Source organism: Hylobates moloch, unplaced genomic scaffold, assembly GCF_009828535.3.
Source record: "Hylobates moloch isolate HMO894 unplaced genomic scaffold, HMol_V3 SCAFFOLD_17, whole genome shotgun sequence".
Lineage (NCBI taxonomy): Eukaryota > Metazoa > Chordata > Mammalia > Primates > Hylobatidae > Hylobates > Hylobates moloch.
In genome coordinates this window covers 49095253-49114432 of record NW_026652292.1, presented here as the reverse complement: position 1 = coordinate 49114432, position 19180 = coordinate 49095253, and the positions used below count along the sequence as shown (strand labels likewise).

Sequence of the window (19180 nt, the reverse complement as noted above, 5' to 3'; positions counted from 1 at the left end):
AACTAGTTTACAGTCCCACCAACAGTGTAAAAGTGTTCCTATTTCTCCACATCCTCTCCAGCACCCGTTGTTTCCTGACTTTTTAATGATGGCCATTCTAACTGGTGTGAGATGGTATCTCATTGTGGTTTTGATTTGCATTTCTCTGATGGCCAGTGATGATGAGCATTTTTTCATGTGTTTTTTGGCTGCATAAATGTCTTCTTTTGAGAAGTGTCTGTTCATGTCCTTTGCCCACTTTTTGATGGGGTTGTTTGTTTTTTTTCTTGTAAATTTGTTTGAGTTCATTGTAGATTCTGGATATTAGCCTTTTGTCAGATGAGTAGGTTGCGAAAATTTTCTCCCGGGCTTCATCTCTGGGATACAAGGTGGGTTCAACATACACAAATCAATAAATGTAATCCAGCATATAAACAGAACCAAAGACAAAAACCACATGATTATCTCAATAGATGCAGAAAAGGCCTTTGACAAAATTCAACAACCCTTCATGCTAAAAACTCTCAATAAATTAGGTATTGATGGGACGTATCTCGAAATAATAAGAGCTATCTATGACAAACCCACAGCCAATATCATACCGAATGGACAAAAACTGGAAGCATTCCCTTTGAAAACTGGCACAAGACAGGGATGCCCTCTCTCACCACTCCTATTCAACATAGTGTTGGAAGTTCTGGCCAGGGCAATCAGGCAGGAGAAGGAAATAAAGGGTATTCAATTAGGAAAAGAGGAAGTCAAATTGTCCCTGTTTGCAGATGACATGATTGTATATCTAGAAAACCCCATCGTCTCAGCCCAAAATCTCCTTAAGCTGATTAGCAACTTCAGCAAAGTCTCAGGATACAAAATCAATGTACAAAAATCACAAGCATTCCTATACACCAATAACAGACAAACAGAGAACCAAATCATGAGTGAACTCCCATTCACAATTGCTTCAAAGAGAATAAAATACCTAGGAATCCAACTTACAAGGGACATGAAGGACCTCTTCAAGGAGAACTACAAACCACTGCTCAATGAAATAAAAGAGGATACAAACAAATGGAAGAACATTCCATGCTCATGGGTTGGAAGAATCAATATCGTGAAAATGGCCATACTGCCCAAGGTAATTTATAGATTCAATGCCATCCCCATCAAGCTACCAATGACTTTCTTCACAGAATTGGAAAAAACTACTTTAAAGTTCATATGGAACCAAAAAAGAGCCCGCATCACCAAGTCAGTCCTAAGCCAAAAGAACAAAGCTGGAGGCATCACGCTCCCTGACTTCAAACTATACCACAAGGCTACAGTAACTAAAGCAGCATGGTACTGGTACCACAACAGAGACATAGATCAATGGAACAGAACAGAGCCCTCAGAAATAATGCCACATATCTACAACTATCTGATCTTTGACAAACCTGACAAAAACAAGCAATGGGATAAGGATTCCCTATTTAATAAATGGTGCTGGGAAAACTGGCTAGCCATACGTAGAAAGCTGAAACTGGATCCCTTCCTTACACCTTATACAAAAATTAATTCAAGATGGATTAAAGACTTACATGTTAGACCTAAAACTATAAAAACCCTAGAAGAAAACCTAGGCAATACCATTCAGGACATAGGCATGGGCAAGGACTTCATGTCTAAAACACCAAAAGCAATGGCAACAAAAGCCAAAATTGACAAATGAGATCTAATTAAACTAAAGAGCTTCTGCACAGCAAAAGAAAGTACCATCAGAGTGAACAGACAACCTATAAAATGGGAGAAAATTTTCACAACCTACTCATCTGACAAAAAAATTTTCTCAGCCTACTCATCTGTGGGAACTATTAAACCACTTATTTAATTTCTTTATTTTTTCTATTTCTTTTTGACTCAGTTTTCTACGAAAAACTATCTACTTATCTACTTAAACTAAAATTTTAATTTATTGGTATAAAGTGTATAATAATACTCCCTGTTTACTCCCAATAGCATATGTAGTTATGTCCTTTTTTCATTCCTAATATTTGTCTTATTTTCTTGGCTAGTCTTCCCAGAGGTTTGTCTTTTATTATTTTTCCAAGTAATTTTTTTTTAACTTTGAACCATTATATGTTTGTATCCTATTTCATCAATTTTTGCTTTTTAATTATAGCCTCCTTTCTGCCTTTTTTTGGGTTTGTTCAGTCATTTTTTTTTGTTTTATTATTTTATAACTTCAACTTTTATTTAGATTCAGGAGGGTACATGTGAGGGTTTGTTACGTGGGTATTTTGTGTGATGATGAGGTATGGGGTACACTTGATCTCATCACCCAGATAGTCAGCGTAGTACCAAATAGTTTTTCAACTATTGCTGCCCTCTCTCTCTCTCCCTCATCTAGTAGTCCCCAGTGCCTATTTTTGCTATCTTCATGTTCATGTGTACCTAGTGTTTAGCTCCTAGTTATAAGTGAGAATATGTGGTACTTGGTTTTTTGTTTTCTGTGTTAATTTGCTTAGGATAATGGCCTCTAGCTACATCCATGTTGTTGCAAAGGACATAATTCATTCCTTTTTGTGGCTGCATGGTATTCCATGGTGTATATCTACCATATCTTCTTTATCCAGTACACCATTGGTGGACACCTAGGTTGATTCTAAGTCTTTGCTATTGTGAATAGTGCTGCAGTGAACATATGAGTGCATGTGTCTTTTTGGTAGAATAATTTTTTTCTTTTTTTTTTTTTTTTTGAGACGGAGTCTCGCTCTGTCGCCCAGGCTGGAGTGCAGTGGCGCAATCTCGGCTCACTGCAAGCTCTGCCTCCCGGATTCACGCCGTTCTCCTGCCTCAGCCTCTCTGAGTAGCTGGGACTACAGGCGCCCGCCACCACGCCCGGCTAATTTTTTGTATTTTTAGTAGAGACGGGGTTTCACCGTGGTCTCGATCTCCTGACCTCGTGATCTGCCCGCCTTGGCCTCCCAAAGTGCTGGGATTACAAGCGTGAGCCACCGCGCCTGGCAGAATAATTTATTTCTTTTTGATATACACTCTCTAATGGGATTGCTGGAGTTCTTTGAGAAATCTCCAAACTACTTTCCACAGTGGCTGAACTAACTTACATTCCCACCAGCAGTGTATTAAGTATTGACTTTTCTCTGCAGCCTCACTAGCATCTCTTGTTTTCTGATTCTGTCATTCTGTTATTAATTGTCAGTTAGATACTTAGTTTATTGATATTAACCCTTCCTTCCTTTCTGAAGTAGTCATTTAAGCCATGATAACACATCCCACAGTTTTGATATATAATATTTTTATTATTTGTAATTCTAAATGTATTCTTATTTCTATTGTGATTCTTCTATGCCTTTTTAGTTGTTCAAGTAGCATTTTAAATTTACAGATAGATGGAATTTTTGTTTATCTTTTTGTATTTAATGTATTCACAAAATGTGGTCTGTATTGATTCAGTCTTGAAATTTGTTGAGTGTAACATTTTGGTTTAGCAGTTGGTCAGTTTTTCTAAATGGTTTTCCTGTGCTTGAAAATAATGTGTATTTTTAATTGCTGGTGTGGTGTTTATACACATCAATTCTTATTTTTAGTTGTTCAATGCAGATCTTTGTCCTGTTTTAAAAATTCATTATTACCAAGGGAGATGTTGGAGTATCACACTCTGATGGTAGATTTGATGGTCTTTTTTTATGGTTCTGTAAATTTTTGCTTTTTATAATTTGAGGCTGTCATTAGATACATACATATTTAGAATTATTACATAACACTGATGAATTATACCCTCTATCATTGTACAGCTACTGTTTTTCTTTAGTGAGCTCTCCACTACATTTCTTTTGGTTACTATTTTCCCATCCTTTGATTTTAACTTAATTTTGTCTTAATATGATCATCTCTGTCTTTTAACTGGAAGTTTAGGCAGTTTACATTTACTGTAATCACTGATATAGTTAAACATATTTCTACCATTTTATCATGTTTCCTTGTCCTGTTTTCTTAAATTCCTTTTTTGCCTGTAATTTTTTTCTCATTCCATCATCCTTTCTCCTCTATTCTCTTCCTCTCATTTGAAAGTTTTAGACTCTGTGTCTGTACTTCAAAGCCTAAAGTTAATTGATAAATTTACTTTCCTTCTGAAAAACACAAAAGCTTTAGAGTGCTTTAATTCTGATCACTTCCTCCAACTTATGTGCTATTTGTTGGCTAATATTTTCTGTCTATTCTGCTCTTTCTGTGCTATAAAGTATACATTGTTGCTTGCTTAGATTTATTCAGAATCTTCGTTAGCCACCTTTTCTTATGTCTGATTTTTCTGTCTGATGTGCATCCTATAGAAGTTCGTTTAGGTGGATCTTTTGTGGGAAAGGCACATTTAAGATGTTACTTGATTGTTTTTTGGCTTCCACTAATTGTTGAGAAGTCAGATATTATGCCTTTGTTTGTATATTTTTTCTATTTGACAGCATTTTAAAATTTGATTAACTTTAATTTGAAAGTCTTTTTCTTTGGTATAAATGGCAGTTTTATTATGAAGTAACTACGTATGTATTTCTTTGTATTTATTCTACTTGAGATTTGTTGGGCTTCCTGGATCTGAGGATTGATATTTTTCTACAGTTCTGGAATTTTGCAGTTCTCTTATTATCCCTTCATATATTACATCTTCCCATTTCTGTCTCCTTCTGGAACTTCAATTAGAAATGTTACATCATCTTAATGCTTTTCATGTCTCTAAACCTCTCTATCATATTTTCTACTTCTTTACCTTTCTGGCCTGCATTCTGTATTATTTCCTCAAGTCTACCAGGATCACTAATTTCCTCTTTAGTTGCTTCTAACATGCTGGTTGATTATGTATGTTGGGTTTTTAACTTAAATGATTATATTTTTCTTTTCTTTTCTTTTTTTTTTTTTTGAGACCAAGTCTCATTCTGTTGCCCAGGCTGTAGTGCAGTGGCCTGATCATGGTTCACTGCAGCCTTGACCTCCTGGGCTTGACCTACCTCAGCCCCCTAAGGAGCTGAGAAAACAGGTGTGTGCTTCCAATTTGCCCAGCTAATTTATTTTTATATTTTGTAGAGACAAGGTCTCCCTGTGTTGCCCAGGCTGGTCTTGAACTCCTGGGCTCAAGCAATCCTCCCGCCTCAGCCTTCCAAAGTGCTGGGATTACAGGAGTGAGCCACCATACCGGCCATATTTTTCATTTCTAGAAATTGTTTTTTACCTTGCTTGGTTGGTCTTTAATTCCTTGGCTGTATTTTCAGACTTACTTTTTATTACATTAGATACATTAAACATAGCTATTTTATATTTTTAACAGAAAATTCTGCTATATGAAATCTTTTTGTTTCTCACTATATGAGACTTTTCTTCCCTTTTTTTGCTCTTATTCATGATGTCATACCTGTGTTTTATAACTGTGAGTTGTTCATTTTCCGTGATGTTTTTGTATCTTGAAAGTATCTGATGTTTATCTGGACTGAAAATGACTTTCTGCCTGGAAGGGTTTGTTTTTGCTTTTGTGTGCTACTCTCCAGTAGCATTATTGGGACCACATTAAATTCAGTTCTCTGCTTTAGATTTACATTGTGAATTCAGACTGTAACTTGTGTTAGGGTTCACTTGTCTGTAGGATTTTCAGAGGAGTATTTTTTTCTTCCCCACTATTTAACACCAAAATACAGATAGGCCACTTTACTTGCTGTTCCCTTCTATGTGTATTATTTATTTCTAGTTCATAGTGATCCCATGGCTGTGGCTTTTTACCTCAGTGTCTCCTGTTAGACTCCTTATCTTGGGCAGAACCTAGTCTTATTCTCTGGTCTTCCATGCCCCTTGTAGCTCTGGAGGTAGAAATAAGCTCAAAGAATCCAAGCTTCAATAGAAATCGGGGGAAAGCTGGCTTTGATGTGTTCATTTATTCTGTAGAGGTTCTGCTTTCACTTCATTTTTGCCCTTTTCATATCATTTTTTGCTAGACTAACAATGCATTTAAAAAGATTTTGCTTGGGGTATAATAAAAGGAAGCATTAAAGGAAGTCCTTTATTCATTTATTCATTAATTTACTCAAGAAGTATTTATTGAGCACTTTTTATATGGCAGCAAGTGAGAATGACTCAGAGTTGATTACTAAAGCAGAAAATTAAGCAAACAAATATTGTATTGTAACATTTAGCCCTGTATTCATGTGTTCTGCATCTGTGGATTCAACCAAACAAGGATTGAAAGATTTGGGGGGAAAATGGATGGCTGCATCTGTACTGAACATATACAGACATTTTTTCTTGTCATTATTTCCTAAACAATACAGTGTAACAACGATTTACTTAGCATTTGCATTGAATTAGGTATTATAAGTAATCTAGAGATGATTTAAAGTACATGGGAGGATGTGCATAGATTATATGCAAATACTGCACCATTTTATAAGGTGGACTTGAGCATCCATGGATTTTGGTATCTACAGGGAGGTCCTGGAACCAATCCCCAACAAATACTGAGGGATAACCATACTGTGATAGGGGAAATTCATTGTGCTGCAGGGGCACACAGGAGAGGCACTTAATCGAGTCTTGAGTGGTTAGGAAAGATTTCCATAAGGAAATGATACCTTCTGGGAGACATGAAAGAAAAGTAGGTATTGGCCAGGTGTGGTGGCTCACACCTGAAATTCTAGCACTTTGGGAGGCCAAGGTGGGTGGATCACTTGAGTCTAGGAGTTCGAGACCAGCCTGAGCAACGTGGTGAAACTCTGTCTCTACAAAAGATACAAAAATGAGCTGGGCATAGTGGTGTGCACCTGTAGTCCCAGCTACTCAAGAGGTTGAGGTAGGAGGGTCACCTTAGCCCGAGAAGTCAAGGTTGCAGTGAGCCATGTTAGTGCCACTGCACTCTAGCCTGGGCAACAGAGTGAGACCCTGTCTCAAAAAAAAAAAAGAAAAAGTAAGTATTGATGTGTGGTGAATGCTGGAAGAAGGAGGTAAAATTCCTGGAATAGTGGGTAGAGGATTTGGTGGTGGGGTTGGTAGTGTTGAAAGTACAAGAGATGGTGATCCAGCTTCCATATTCCTTTTAAATTTTTTCTACTGCTCTCTTGCTTGCTCATTATGTTTCAGCCAAAGCAGTCTCCCTTTTTCTCAGCCATGTTCTCAGAAAATGGCAAGAGTTAAGCAGTAGTCAGATCGGGGTCTTGTTCGGGAGTTTGGACTTTGTTTTGTAGGTAGTGGGAATAACAGAGTATTATTAATACGAATAGGAGAGGTACTTGATCAGATTTAAGGTTTTAGAAAGATAACTAGTTGCAAAATGTCAAACAGATTGCAAAGGAGGGAGATTGAAAGTAGTAGTACAAATGAAGGTCTGGAGTAGGGTAATGATAATGCTTTTTTTTAAAGGAGTAGATGACCTTAAGAGATCTAGGAGCTGAATAATTAGGACTTAGTAATTGAATTTGGGAGATGAAGAAGAGGGTCAAGCCAAGGGCAGTACTTGGTTACTGTTTGGCCAACTGTCTAGATGATTTCATTGATATCTAAAATTAGGAGTACCAGAGCTGGAGGATATTTTAATGAGATAATGGCTTGGTTTGGACATCCAAATTATAGGTGCCTATGGAAGGTCTTAACAGATGATGCAGTGACCAACAGGCAGTTGGTTATCTGATGAATCTACTAGTCACTGCATCATCTGTTAAAATGCCACACATCAGGTAGGGTGCGGTGGCTCATGCCTGTAATGTCAGCACTTTGGGAGGCCGAGGCGGGCTGATCACGAGGTCATGAGATCAAGACCATCCTGGCTGACCTGGTGAAACCCCATCTCTACTAAAAATACAAAAAATTAGCCGGGCATGGTGGCATGCACCTGTAGTCCCAGCTACTCGGTAGGCTGAGGCAGGAGAATCACTCGAACCCAGGAGGGAGGGGTTGCAGCGAGCTGAGATCGCGCCACTGCACTCCAACCTGGGCAACAGAGCAAGACTGCATCTCAAAAAAAAAAAAAAAAAGTCACTCGTCTTAACGCAACTACTATCCTACTTCAAGACATCATTATCTCTTGTCTGATTTACTGTGGTAGTATTCTCCCTGGGATCTCTGCTTCCATTCTTGTCCTTCTGTAGTTCATTTTTCACATAACAAGTGTGGTCTTTTTAAAAACAGATCATGCCAGTTTTTTTTTTTTTTTTTTTTTTGAGACAGAGTCTCGCTCTGTCGCCTAGGTTGGAGTGCAGTGGCGCAATCTCGGCTCACTGCAAGCTCCGCCTCCCGGGTTCACGCCATTCTCCTGCCTCAGCCTCTCCGAGTAGCTGGGACTACAGGCGCCCGCCACCACGCCCGGCTAATTTTTTTTTTTTTTGTATTTTTAGTAGAGACGGGGTTTCACCGTGGTCTCGATCTCCTGACCTCGTGATCCGCCCGCCTCGGCCTCCCAAAGTGCTGGGATTACAAGCGTGAGCCACCGCGCCCGGCCCCCAGTTTTTAAATTAAAACTCTCCATTGGCTTCTAGTTACCCATAGAACAAAGCCAAGACTGCTAGCATAAAATTAAAATTTACTATTCTGACTCCCAAAGTTCTCTCTAGCTGATCTGGCTTCCATATTCCTCTTTATTTTCTTCTGCTACTCTCTTGCTTGTTCATTATGTTTCAGCCAAAGCACTCTCCTTTTGGTTCTGAGAAAATGGCAAGCTTGTTGTTATAGGACCTTTGCTGTAGTTGCGTTCTCTTTCCAAGGTGCCCTTCTTCACATGGCTCAACCTCTTCTGGTCATTCATATCTCAGTTTAAATGTCAGCTCTGCATAGAGACATTTTAAAATCACTCAACCTAAAGTAGCCACCCGGTAAGTCTTTAATACTACCCTAATTTAATTTTTGGCATAGGTAGCACTTACTCTTGATTGATGTTTTCAATATTTTATTTTCTCATCACCTACATGTTTGCAAGCTCCATGACAGCATGAACCTCAGTGTCTTGCTGATAGTAGGGACATAATAAATATTTATAAGTGAGTGAATGCTTAGAGTTCTAACCTGGAACTAAAGATTTAGGAGTTTTTACCTATACATAGATGGTAACTGAAGTCATGGGTCTGTTTGAGACAGTGCAGGGAGAGTGTTTAGAGTGAGGAGAGATCTTCTAGTACAAAATCCCCCACGTAGGTGAGGGACAGGTAGAAGAGGAGCCTGCAAAGAAGACTTGAGAAGGAGTGGCTGGAGAAAATCCAGACTATCTGGTGTCAGGAGAAGACAGTGTTTGAAGAATAATAAACATTTCAAGACCATTTTTCCTTTAGTTAGATGTCTTTCACAGGGGAAGATTTTACAGATTCCTTGAGAAACCTGTATACATTTAATGGTTCCTTGTTTTCATTCTTTTTCCTAAGTCTCATCCTCCCTTTGGGGTTACCTGTGCAATTTCTTCTCTTTCTTTTGTGGTGATGGAGAACTGCTGGGGTAAATATTGATTGAGAGTTTGATTTTATGCAATGAAAGAATGCAGAGTGTAATGAGTCCCTAAGTTCCAGAAATAAGCATGTTTATTAGAACATAGTTAAGGGAAAAGAAATAGTGATGAAATAATATAATTAAGGGTAAAATATGTTATAATGCTCTGTAGAGGTGAACACAGACTCAGGGGAAAATATTTAATATGGTTCCACCATTCAGAATCTTTCAAATTGAAGTCCATGATTAAGTTTCTTTTTTCTCTGCTGACTGGAATAAAAATGTTAGTTTATTTTCTTATGTTAGAAATATATTGTTTATTGACAGTTTTATTTTGGGCTCAATTTTTCAGTACTTGCTTAGGCCACATTAGACCTTGTTAGCCATCAGATAGAGTGCAAGTAATTGCTTGATTGAAAGATAATTTGTATATTTAAGGATTTGAGATTGAGCTTTGAATAATTCAAATCACATGATAAAGTCAGGAACAGCTCATTAAGAAGCAGAGACTTGCTAAGGAATCCTTAAGTTTTTAAGGAGCATTCAGATGTGTTAAATTTTAGTAAAATTAGTTTTAATTTTGCTAATGACAGCAGATGTGTGGCAAACAGCCACGGTTTGAGCTTAAAACAAATGTCTAGAGATATTCATGGATAGAATGTTTGGTTACTGATTGAAATCATAAAGATTCTATTCCAGTGATGCAGTGCGAGTTTATTAAGTTGGTGCTATGTAAAATAAGTATTGATACATGTGTTTAAGCCATTTACTAGCATTCTTGTTTGTGCTGTATAACACTGTATATTTAGTAACATCTAGACAGCTTGTAGTGAGAAGAATATCCAGAAATATACAGCTTAAAGCAACTCATTTTATGTGATTAAGTTCAATAACTTTGAGCATTGTAGAAACTAGGGTTGTTTCTGAAACTTTTGACAGTAGATATCAGTTGTTTGGACATTAGGTAAGTTTTGAAAATGTATTATTCCACCTTTTTCCCTTCACTCTTCTCTGCCCTGCTCTCTGTTTCCCAAAGCTAAATTGTAAGAAATGGATATGTAGGTTCTATAGATAAAGATACTTTAGAATTTGCTTGCTGTGTAGCGAGACAAAAATAAAATCATAATAATTTAATTTTTTAAGGTCAAATGTAGTTACTAAATAGAAGTGTTTTTAAGCTTATCTTCAATTTACCAGTATGACATCATAACCTACTTAGGATTTGGCAAACATTAAAGCCTTTTTAGATTTTCTGTACATGCTTTAGGTATCAAAACATACTGTATTTTGGTCAAGTGCAGTGGCTCACACCTGTAATCTAGCACTTTGGGAGGCCAAGATGAAGGATCCCTTGAGGTCAGGAGTTTGAGACCAACCTGGGTAACATAGGGAGACCCCCGTCTCTACAAAAAATAAAAGAATTATCCAGGTGTGGTGGCATGTGCTTGTAGTCCCAGCTACTCGGGAGACCAAGACAGGAGGATCACTTGAGCCCAAAAGGTTGAGGCTGCAGTGAGCCCTGATTGTGCCACTACACTCCAGCCTGGGCGACACAGCAAGATCCTGTCTCAAAAATAAAATAAAATACACACACAGTAGTCATTTTCCCAGTGGTTTTCACTGAAAAACAATTGCCAAGAAATACCCTAAAAATTACCTGTAAAATGTTTTGCTTTTATTTCAAACAGGGCTTTGCTTTTGTTAGTGCTTAATATATTGGCATTTAATTGCTTCATATAAGCTTTGAAAGAGGTAACTCAATGGATAGGCAGAACTTCTGATCACAGTGGTATTGTGAATACATACTTTGAGGCACCTGTTCTACTAACCACTCATTGGAATAATAGATAAAGTATAAAAAGAGAAAATTGAAGACATAGTTGGACTGAAAAAAGACATGTTATATCAAAGAAATGGAACAGAAGCATCTGGACTCTGGGTCTGTAATCTGGGAGTGGCAGCTAGGAGTTTGGCTTGTTCGGAGTAATATGCTACATGTGCTATTTGAATAGCAAGGTACTGGAGTCAGACTCACTATTTGAACTTATCCACCCACCCCCATAGAAGGAGGCTGAAAATAGCTAATTCCAGTTGCTACCTGAGGCTGTGTCTTACAGGAAGCTGTAGGCCTAGGGAGGCAAGGAGAAGACCAGTGTACTAGTCCATTTTCATGCGCTATGAAGAAATACCTGAGCCTGGGTAATTTATGAAGAAAAGAGGTTTAATTGACTCACAGTTCCACATGACTGGGGAGGCTTCAGGAAACTTAAAATCATGGCAGAAGGCACCTCTTCACAGGGTGGCAGGAGAGAGAATAAGTGCAAACAGGGGAAATGCAAGACACTTATAAAACCATCAGATCTGATGAGATTCACTCACTACCATGAGAACAGCATGAGGGAAACTGCTGCATGATCTGATTACCTCCTCCTGGTCCTGCCCTTGACACATGGGGATTATGGGGATTATAATTCAAGGTGAGATTTGGATGGGGACACAGAGCCAAACCATATCAACTAGGAACTGAAACTTGCTGTTTCCTGGCTTAGAGACTGGATTGAGGGGAAGGAATTTCAAACTGGCAATATGAGATCAAACTAGCAATATGAGTTTTGCATAGAGGTATTAGATTGAACTCTGAGCACAAGAATGTGAAGAGGAGAATGAAAGGATATACCCTATTCAGGGTAAGATGGTGAACTCTAAAATTTCAAAATACATGAAGAATCCTAATGCTACGAACGCCAACAGAATCAACAAATGTGAATTAATTCCAGATGAAGCTAAAATAACAGCTTCAATTGCTTTAAAATAAGTTTAATGTTCTCAAAAGGTTAAATGAAGGACTCATGTTCATTAAAAATGACAGGGAGTTTTGAAACACAAATTTGCAGAAATAAAACCAGAGCAAATAATTAGGAAAAGGAGACAATTAGAAATCTTAGAAATGAAAGTGTAGCCACTAAAGTAAAAATGTAGTAGACTAAATAGTCATCATCAGTAGGAGAGTTAGTAAATTCAAATTCACCCTGACGGCACATAGGAAGGCAAAAAGATTTTCCAAAAATTGAAGGCGTTTAAGAACATGTGGCTGTAGCTTTCATTTAATAGGTAGAGAAATGGTGAGGAATCAATATATAGTGATGAGAATTTTTCAGAATTTGACAAAAACATAATTCTCAGATCGAAAATATGTTTTGAGTACCAAGCAGGATAAATAAAAAGAAATCTACCCCGACACTTTGTAGAGAAACCACAGATTTAAAAACCAAAACACAAAACAACCCAACTTAAAAGCTGACAAAGAGAAAAATCAGAATACTATCAGCCTAATTGTTGTTCTACTGAAATAGACTTTTTACCTGCAAAAATACGCAGAAAGCAAAGATGGGGGAGTGATTTGGAGTAATATCCAGGAAAGAGTAAGAGGAAAAATAAATGCTACTCTAGAATTTCATAGTGATCTAAATAATCATTGTAGAGTGAAGGTAAAAATAGGAATGTTATCATATATATAGATGAATGTCATTTTAAAAGAAAACCTATTTTCTAAAATTTTGGGAGGTACATGGTGTATATATGGAATACATGAGATGTTTTGATACAGACATGCAATGTGAAATAAGCGCACGATGGAGAATGGGGTATCCATCCCCTCAAGCATTTATCCTTTGATTTATAAACCAATTACATTCTGTAAGTTGTTTTAAAATATACAATTAAGTTATTACTGACTATAGTCACCCTATTGTGCTATCAAATAGTAGGTCTTATTCTATTTTTTTAATCCATTAACCATCTTTATCTCTCAAAGATGAGAATCATTTTACTAATCAACCTCTCCACGTTAAAAAACAAACAAACAAAAAAAACTATTAAAGCATGTACTTCTGCAAGATGCAGAAGAAACCCGGAGTTACAGAAGGGATGAAGTATCCAAGAGACAACGAAGAACAAGAAATGGATAAAATGTCCTGGTAAAACTAACTATTGATAATAAAACAGTAAACTTTCTTTTAATATTAAATGCTAAAACCATAATCAACCAGGCTCAGTGGCTGAGGCCTGATACTATAACCAGGCTCAGTGACTCAGGCCTGTACTCCGAGCACTTTGAGAAGCTGAGGTGGGAGGATCACTTGAGCCCAGGAGTTTGAGACCAGTCTGGGCAACATAGTGAGATCTCATCTCTACAAAAAAATTAACAATTAACTTTGGTGTGATAGTGTTCACCTCTGGTCCCAGCTACTAGAGAAGCTAAGGTGGGATCACTTGAGCCCAGGAGTTGGAGGTGGCAGTGAGCTATGATCTCACCACTGCACTACAGCCTGGGTGACATAGCAAGATCCTGACTCTTAAAAAATTAATAATAATAGTACGATGGAAGACATTTAGATCACTATGAAATTCTAGAGTAACATTTATTTTTCCTCTTACTCTTTCCCAGATGTTACTGCAAATCACCCCCTACCCACCTTTGCTTTCTGGGCAACGAGAAAAAAACTGTGGAGGAATATTACCAGACTTCAAATTATACTACAGGGCTTTAATAATCTAAACAGCATAGGTTTAGGTTACTAAACCTAAATCCTTGATGCTGTTTTACTAGCATAAAAACAGACACATGGACCAATGGAACAGAATACAGAGCCCATAAGTGAATCCATAGATATACAGTGAGCTCATTTTCAACAGATGTGCCAAAAACATACATTGGGGAAAGGACTGTCTATTCAGTAAATGGTGCTGGGGAAAACTGGATATCCATATGCAGAAGCATGAAACTAGACCCCTTCTCTCATCATATACAAAAATCAAATCAAAATGGAGTAAAGACTGAAATCTAAGACCTCAAATGATGAAACTATTTAAAGAAAACATTGGGGAAACTCTCCAGGACATTGGACTGGGCAAAGATTTCCTGAGTTAGATCCCACAAGCACAGGCAACCAGAGCAAAAATGGACAAATGGGATCACATCAAGTTAAAAGGCTTCTGCACAGCAAAGGAAACAGTCAACAAAATGAAGAGACAACCCACAAAATGGGAGAAAATATTTGCAAACTATCGATCTCACCAGAATATATAAGGAGCTTAAATAACTCTCTGGGGAAAAAATCTAATAATCTGATTAAATGTGGGCAAAAGATCTCAAGAGACCTTTTCAAAAGAAGACATGCAAGTGGCAAAAAGGTGTATGAAAAAGTGCTTAACATCATTGATCATCAGAGAAGTGCAAATCAAAACTATAATGAGATATCATCTCACTCCAGTTCAAAAGGCTTTTATCCAAAAGACAGGCAATAACAAATGCTAGTGAAGATATGGAGAAAAGGGAACCCTTGTACATTGTTGGTGGGAATGTAAATTAGTACAACTACTGTGAAGAACAATTTGGAGGACCCTCTAAAAACCAAAATGGAACTAACAGCAATCCCACTGCTAGGTGTATTCCCAAAAGAAAGGAAAACATACAAAAAAATTAGCTGGGTGTGGTGGCGTGTGCCTGTAGTCCCAGCTACTCGGAAGGCTGAGGCAGGAGAATCACTTGAACTCAGGAGGCAGAGGTTGCACTGAGCCGAGATTGTGCCACTGCACTGCAGCCTGGCCACAGAGCAAGACTCCGTCTCAAAAAAAAAAAAAAAAAAGGAAATCGGTATATCAGAAGAGCTATCTGCATTCCCATGTTTATTGCAGCACTGTTCACAATAGCCAAGGTTTGGAAGCAAGCTAAGTGTCCATCAGCAAATGAATGGATAAAGAAAATATGGTCTATATATACAATGGAGTATTATTTAAGCATAAAAAAGAATGAGATCCTGTCATTTGCAGCAATATGGATGGAACTGGAGGTTGTTACATTAAGTGAAATAAGGCAGGCACAGAAAGAAAAATGGCACATTCTCATTTGTGGAGCTAAAATTAAAACAAGTAAATTCATGGAGAGAGAGAGTAGAATGATGGTTACTAGGGGCTGGGAAGAATAGTGGGAGGTGGAGAGTGAGGATGGTTAATGGGTACAAAACTGCAGTTAGAATGAATAAGATCTAGTATTCGATAGCACAACAGGGTGACTACGGTCAGCGATAATTTATTGTACATTTAAAAATAACTAAAAGAGTATAATTGGGTTGTTTGTAACACAAACGATAAATATTTGAGATGATCGATGCTCCATTTACCCTGATATGATTATTACACTTTGTATGCCTGTTTCAAAATACCTCATGTACCCCATAAATGTATAAACCTACTGCATACCCATAAAAAATTAAAATATAAAAGCAAATTTAAACAAAAACCCAAAAATTAATAATAAAAAGTTTTTTTAAAGAAAAATAATGTTAAACAATAGAAATATAGTCTTATAAATTCCAAATAGCAGTTGGGGGGTTGGATGGGAGGAGAATATAGAAAACTTTTTCAATCTAAGAGATGGAGATGGCAGGAAAAGCGAAATAAAAATAAAAGCAAAGAAAACAAGATGGTAAACTGAAAACAATAAGATGGCAGAAGTACAAATGTACCACGGTTAAGTAGTCAGACTTAGTGGTGTTCCATATCATTTAAATGAACTCATAATCTAAATATGTGGAATTAGTTAATTTCTGTTTCATTCCATGTTTTCAGAGACTTATATTCTGGATCACCTACTACCTCATCTGCTCAAGGACTTTGCTTTTCGGATTATCCTATTAGCCTACTTTATATTTTCTTCATGGTTATTGCATCATTCCCATCTCTATGTAAAAATGCAGTCAACCTTTCCTTGATTCATTCTCTTCAGCTTCTGCTGAAAGTCCAAATACTACTTCTATTTAATCTCCTATTTTCTCCTCAACTACTGTGTCCATTCCCATTCTTGTCCAGAAACTGCTGTTTTCAGGAGGTTCCAGTGATCTTCATGTTGGTAATCCAGTATCTACTCTTTTTTTTACCACCTAGAAAAATACACAAATACCTACACATAAAATTAAATATTGTTCTAAACACAAGCAATACAGGAAAGTGGTTAAGAGTATAGAGTAATCAAAATAACTGTGCCTCCATGTTTAAAATACTAGCTGCGTGACTTTGGGAGAATTTACAAAACCTTTCTATGCCCCAGTTTCCTCATAATAAGGAAAACTGGCTCTGTGACTTTGGGGGAAGTTATAATAATCTCTGTGCCTCAGTTTCCTCATAAGATGAAGATAATAGTATTTTCCTCAGAGCAATTTTGTGACAACTAAATAAAATAACTGCATAGGACAGTGCATGGCACATGTTAAATGCTTAGTAAATGTAGCCATTCTTCATAAACTCTGAAATGTTATTGAATGAGGATATAAATATAATGGAAAATGTTTTAAGGGTGAGATTTTTATAATATATTTGATACATACAAAAGGATATTATAATACATATGTAAGTTAAAAAACATAAAATCAAACCTTGGAATTTACTACTCAAGCTAAGAACTTCACTGTCTTGATCACATCCTCTTATCTCCATTTGTCCTATGTATCCATGTGAAAAAAAAGAGGAAATAGCTTTATACGTTTGTATATAGCCCTGATTGTTTACTTTTGCTTGTTTGTGAACTTCGTTGTGATAGCTTATTGTATGTATTCTTTTGTGATTTACTTTTTTCATTAAATTTAGTTGCTAAGATTTATCCTATTGATTGGTGTGTGTGTCTGGTTCATTAATTTTCTTGGAGATAATTATAGCACATACTGTTCAGGGATGTTGTATGAGTTAAATGAGTTGATACATGCTTAGAGTAGTACTTAGCACACAGTAAAAGCTCAAAGAAAGATGGCCATTATTTGTTACTATTCATTGCTGTGTGAAATGTTGTGTGAGTATAACATGGTTTATCTATCTATCTATTTGTTCTCTTGCTAATGGGCATTTGGGTTGTTGCCAGTTTACAACAACAGAACAGAGTCCTGCTCTGAACACTCATGTACCTCTGTCCTTGTGCCCTTGTGCAAGAGTTTCTTGAAGCCAAATATATTGACCTAGAAGAATTGCTGGGTCATAAATTATGCTTGTGTTCAACTATAGTAGATAATGCCAACTTGTTTACCAAGGTATTGTGCCCGTTTGTATTTCCACCAGCAGTGTATGCATTTTCATTGTTCCATACCCTTGCCAACATTAGGTATTGTCAATTTTCCTTTTTCTTGAGCTGATGGTTATAAAATAGCATCTTGTGATTTCATTTGGATTCTATTAATAATGGGGCAGACATTTTTTCAAATGTTTATTGGTTATTTGTATATCCTTTTCTTTGCAAGATTGTCCTTCCTGTTTTTTTCTAATGGATTGTCATTTTTTTGATCTAGAAGACTTACTTAAATATTCTTGATTACTTTTGTTGATTCTATTTGTTGGAAATATCTTCTCTCAGTTTGCGGCCTTTCTTTTTTCTCTCTTTTTTTTTATGGGATTACTTGATGAACAGTTTTTCTGAGTTTTAATTTGGCAGAAATTTATCCAGTTTTTCTTGTGTTGTTTATATCTTGTTTAAGAAATCTTTCTGTTCCGTAAAAGTATCCTGTATTGTCTACTATGAGGCATGTAAATACCTTAACATTTAAATAATTAATTAATCTACCTGTAATTGTTTTTTCTTTATGGTGGGAAGTAGATTCAAATTTTTTTAATTTAATGTGTTTTTTGGCAGGTATAGGGTTGTACAGTTGTCCCAGTCCCACTTAATAATCATTCTTTATTCATTGAATGGTATCTCTGGTACAGTTTTAAATGGAAGAACTGTGCATTCTTTTGTTCCTTAATTTAAAAATGCATTTAAACATTCACCATTAAAGACAATGTTTGTTGTAGGTTTGTTTTACCCTTTAAAGAAATTCCTATTTGTCCTAATTTTCTAAAAGGGTTTGAGATTTGCATGGATGTTGAATTGTATTAAATGCTTTTTCTTTAGCTTCTGAAATGATTGTATAGTTTCTCTTCTTTAATCTGTTAATGAGGTAAATAGCTTTTGTAATGTTTAACTACTCTTACATTCTTAAGATGAATCCAACATGGTCTATGATACATTGTCGTTTTTATGCATTGCTATATTACATTGGCTAATATTAATTAAGTTTATAGATTTGTACAGAAGCAGTTGTTTAATGTAGACTTGTTTTAATAAACTTTACAGCAGAAGGTATAGGCGCAGAACTCAAAGCTCCACTTAAGCAAGAACCTCTCCAAGTAAGAGGTAAATATATTTTTCCTATTTTTTTATTATAAAGATGTTTTGAATTAAATATATAACATTGGTTTATGTAGAGCTCTTTATAGTTATATTATTCTAAGAGTATAGTTTATTTTTGCTTTTATTTAAATAGATTGACCATAAGGATTTATTTTCTTATGTATAAACTAATTTCCTATTGAATTTATTTTGCATTTTTGTCACAAATTTTTTCAAAAGCCCAAAGAAAGGAATAATGGCAAATAAGAATCATCAATTGCATTATCATTTTTAGAAGAGTAAGGCAATTAAAGAACAAGAGGCCCACACTTTACAGCTACTGCTTATTCAAATCTAGGTAGAGTTTGGCTGTTCTTGTCTGACTTTCTTTTCTAGGAGAAATTGAAGGAATTCCTGTTTGTAGCTCTCTTCTGTATAACAGGCTGTGGTTCCCATCTCCAAAGCAGCTGTTTCATGGAGGCAGCAACTCTATGATTAACAGCACTGTGGCTTTGGCGTCAGACAAAACTGGATTAAATTTGTGGCTCCAGTGCTTACCAGCTGGCT

General features: G+C 36.6%; 1 protein-coding gene across 1 annotated transcript in view; it reads left to right on the top strand.

Moving 5' to 3' along the window:
* SLC30A9 (solute carrier family 30 member 9) overlaps positions 1 to 19180 on the top strand; it is a 99877-nt gene that overhangs the window by 12624 nt on the left and 68073 nt on the right. The window contains exon 3 of the mRNA XM_032135955.2: positions 18578 to 18637. Coding sequence (XP_031991846.1) covers positions 18578 to 18637 — 60 coding nt within the window. The remainder of the gene's footprint in view (positions 1 to 18577; positions 18638 to 19180) is intronic.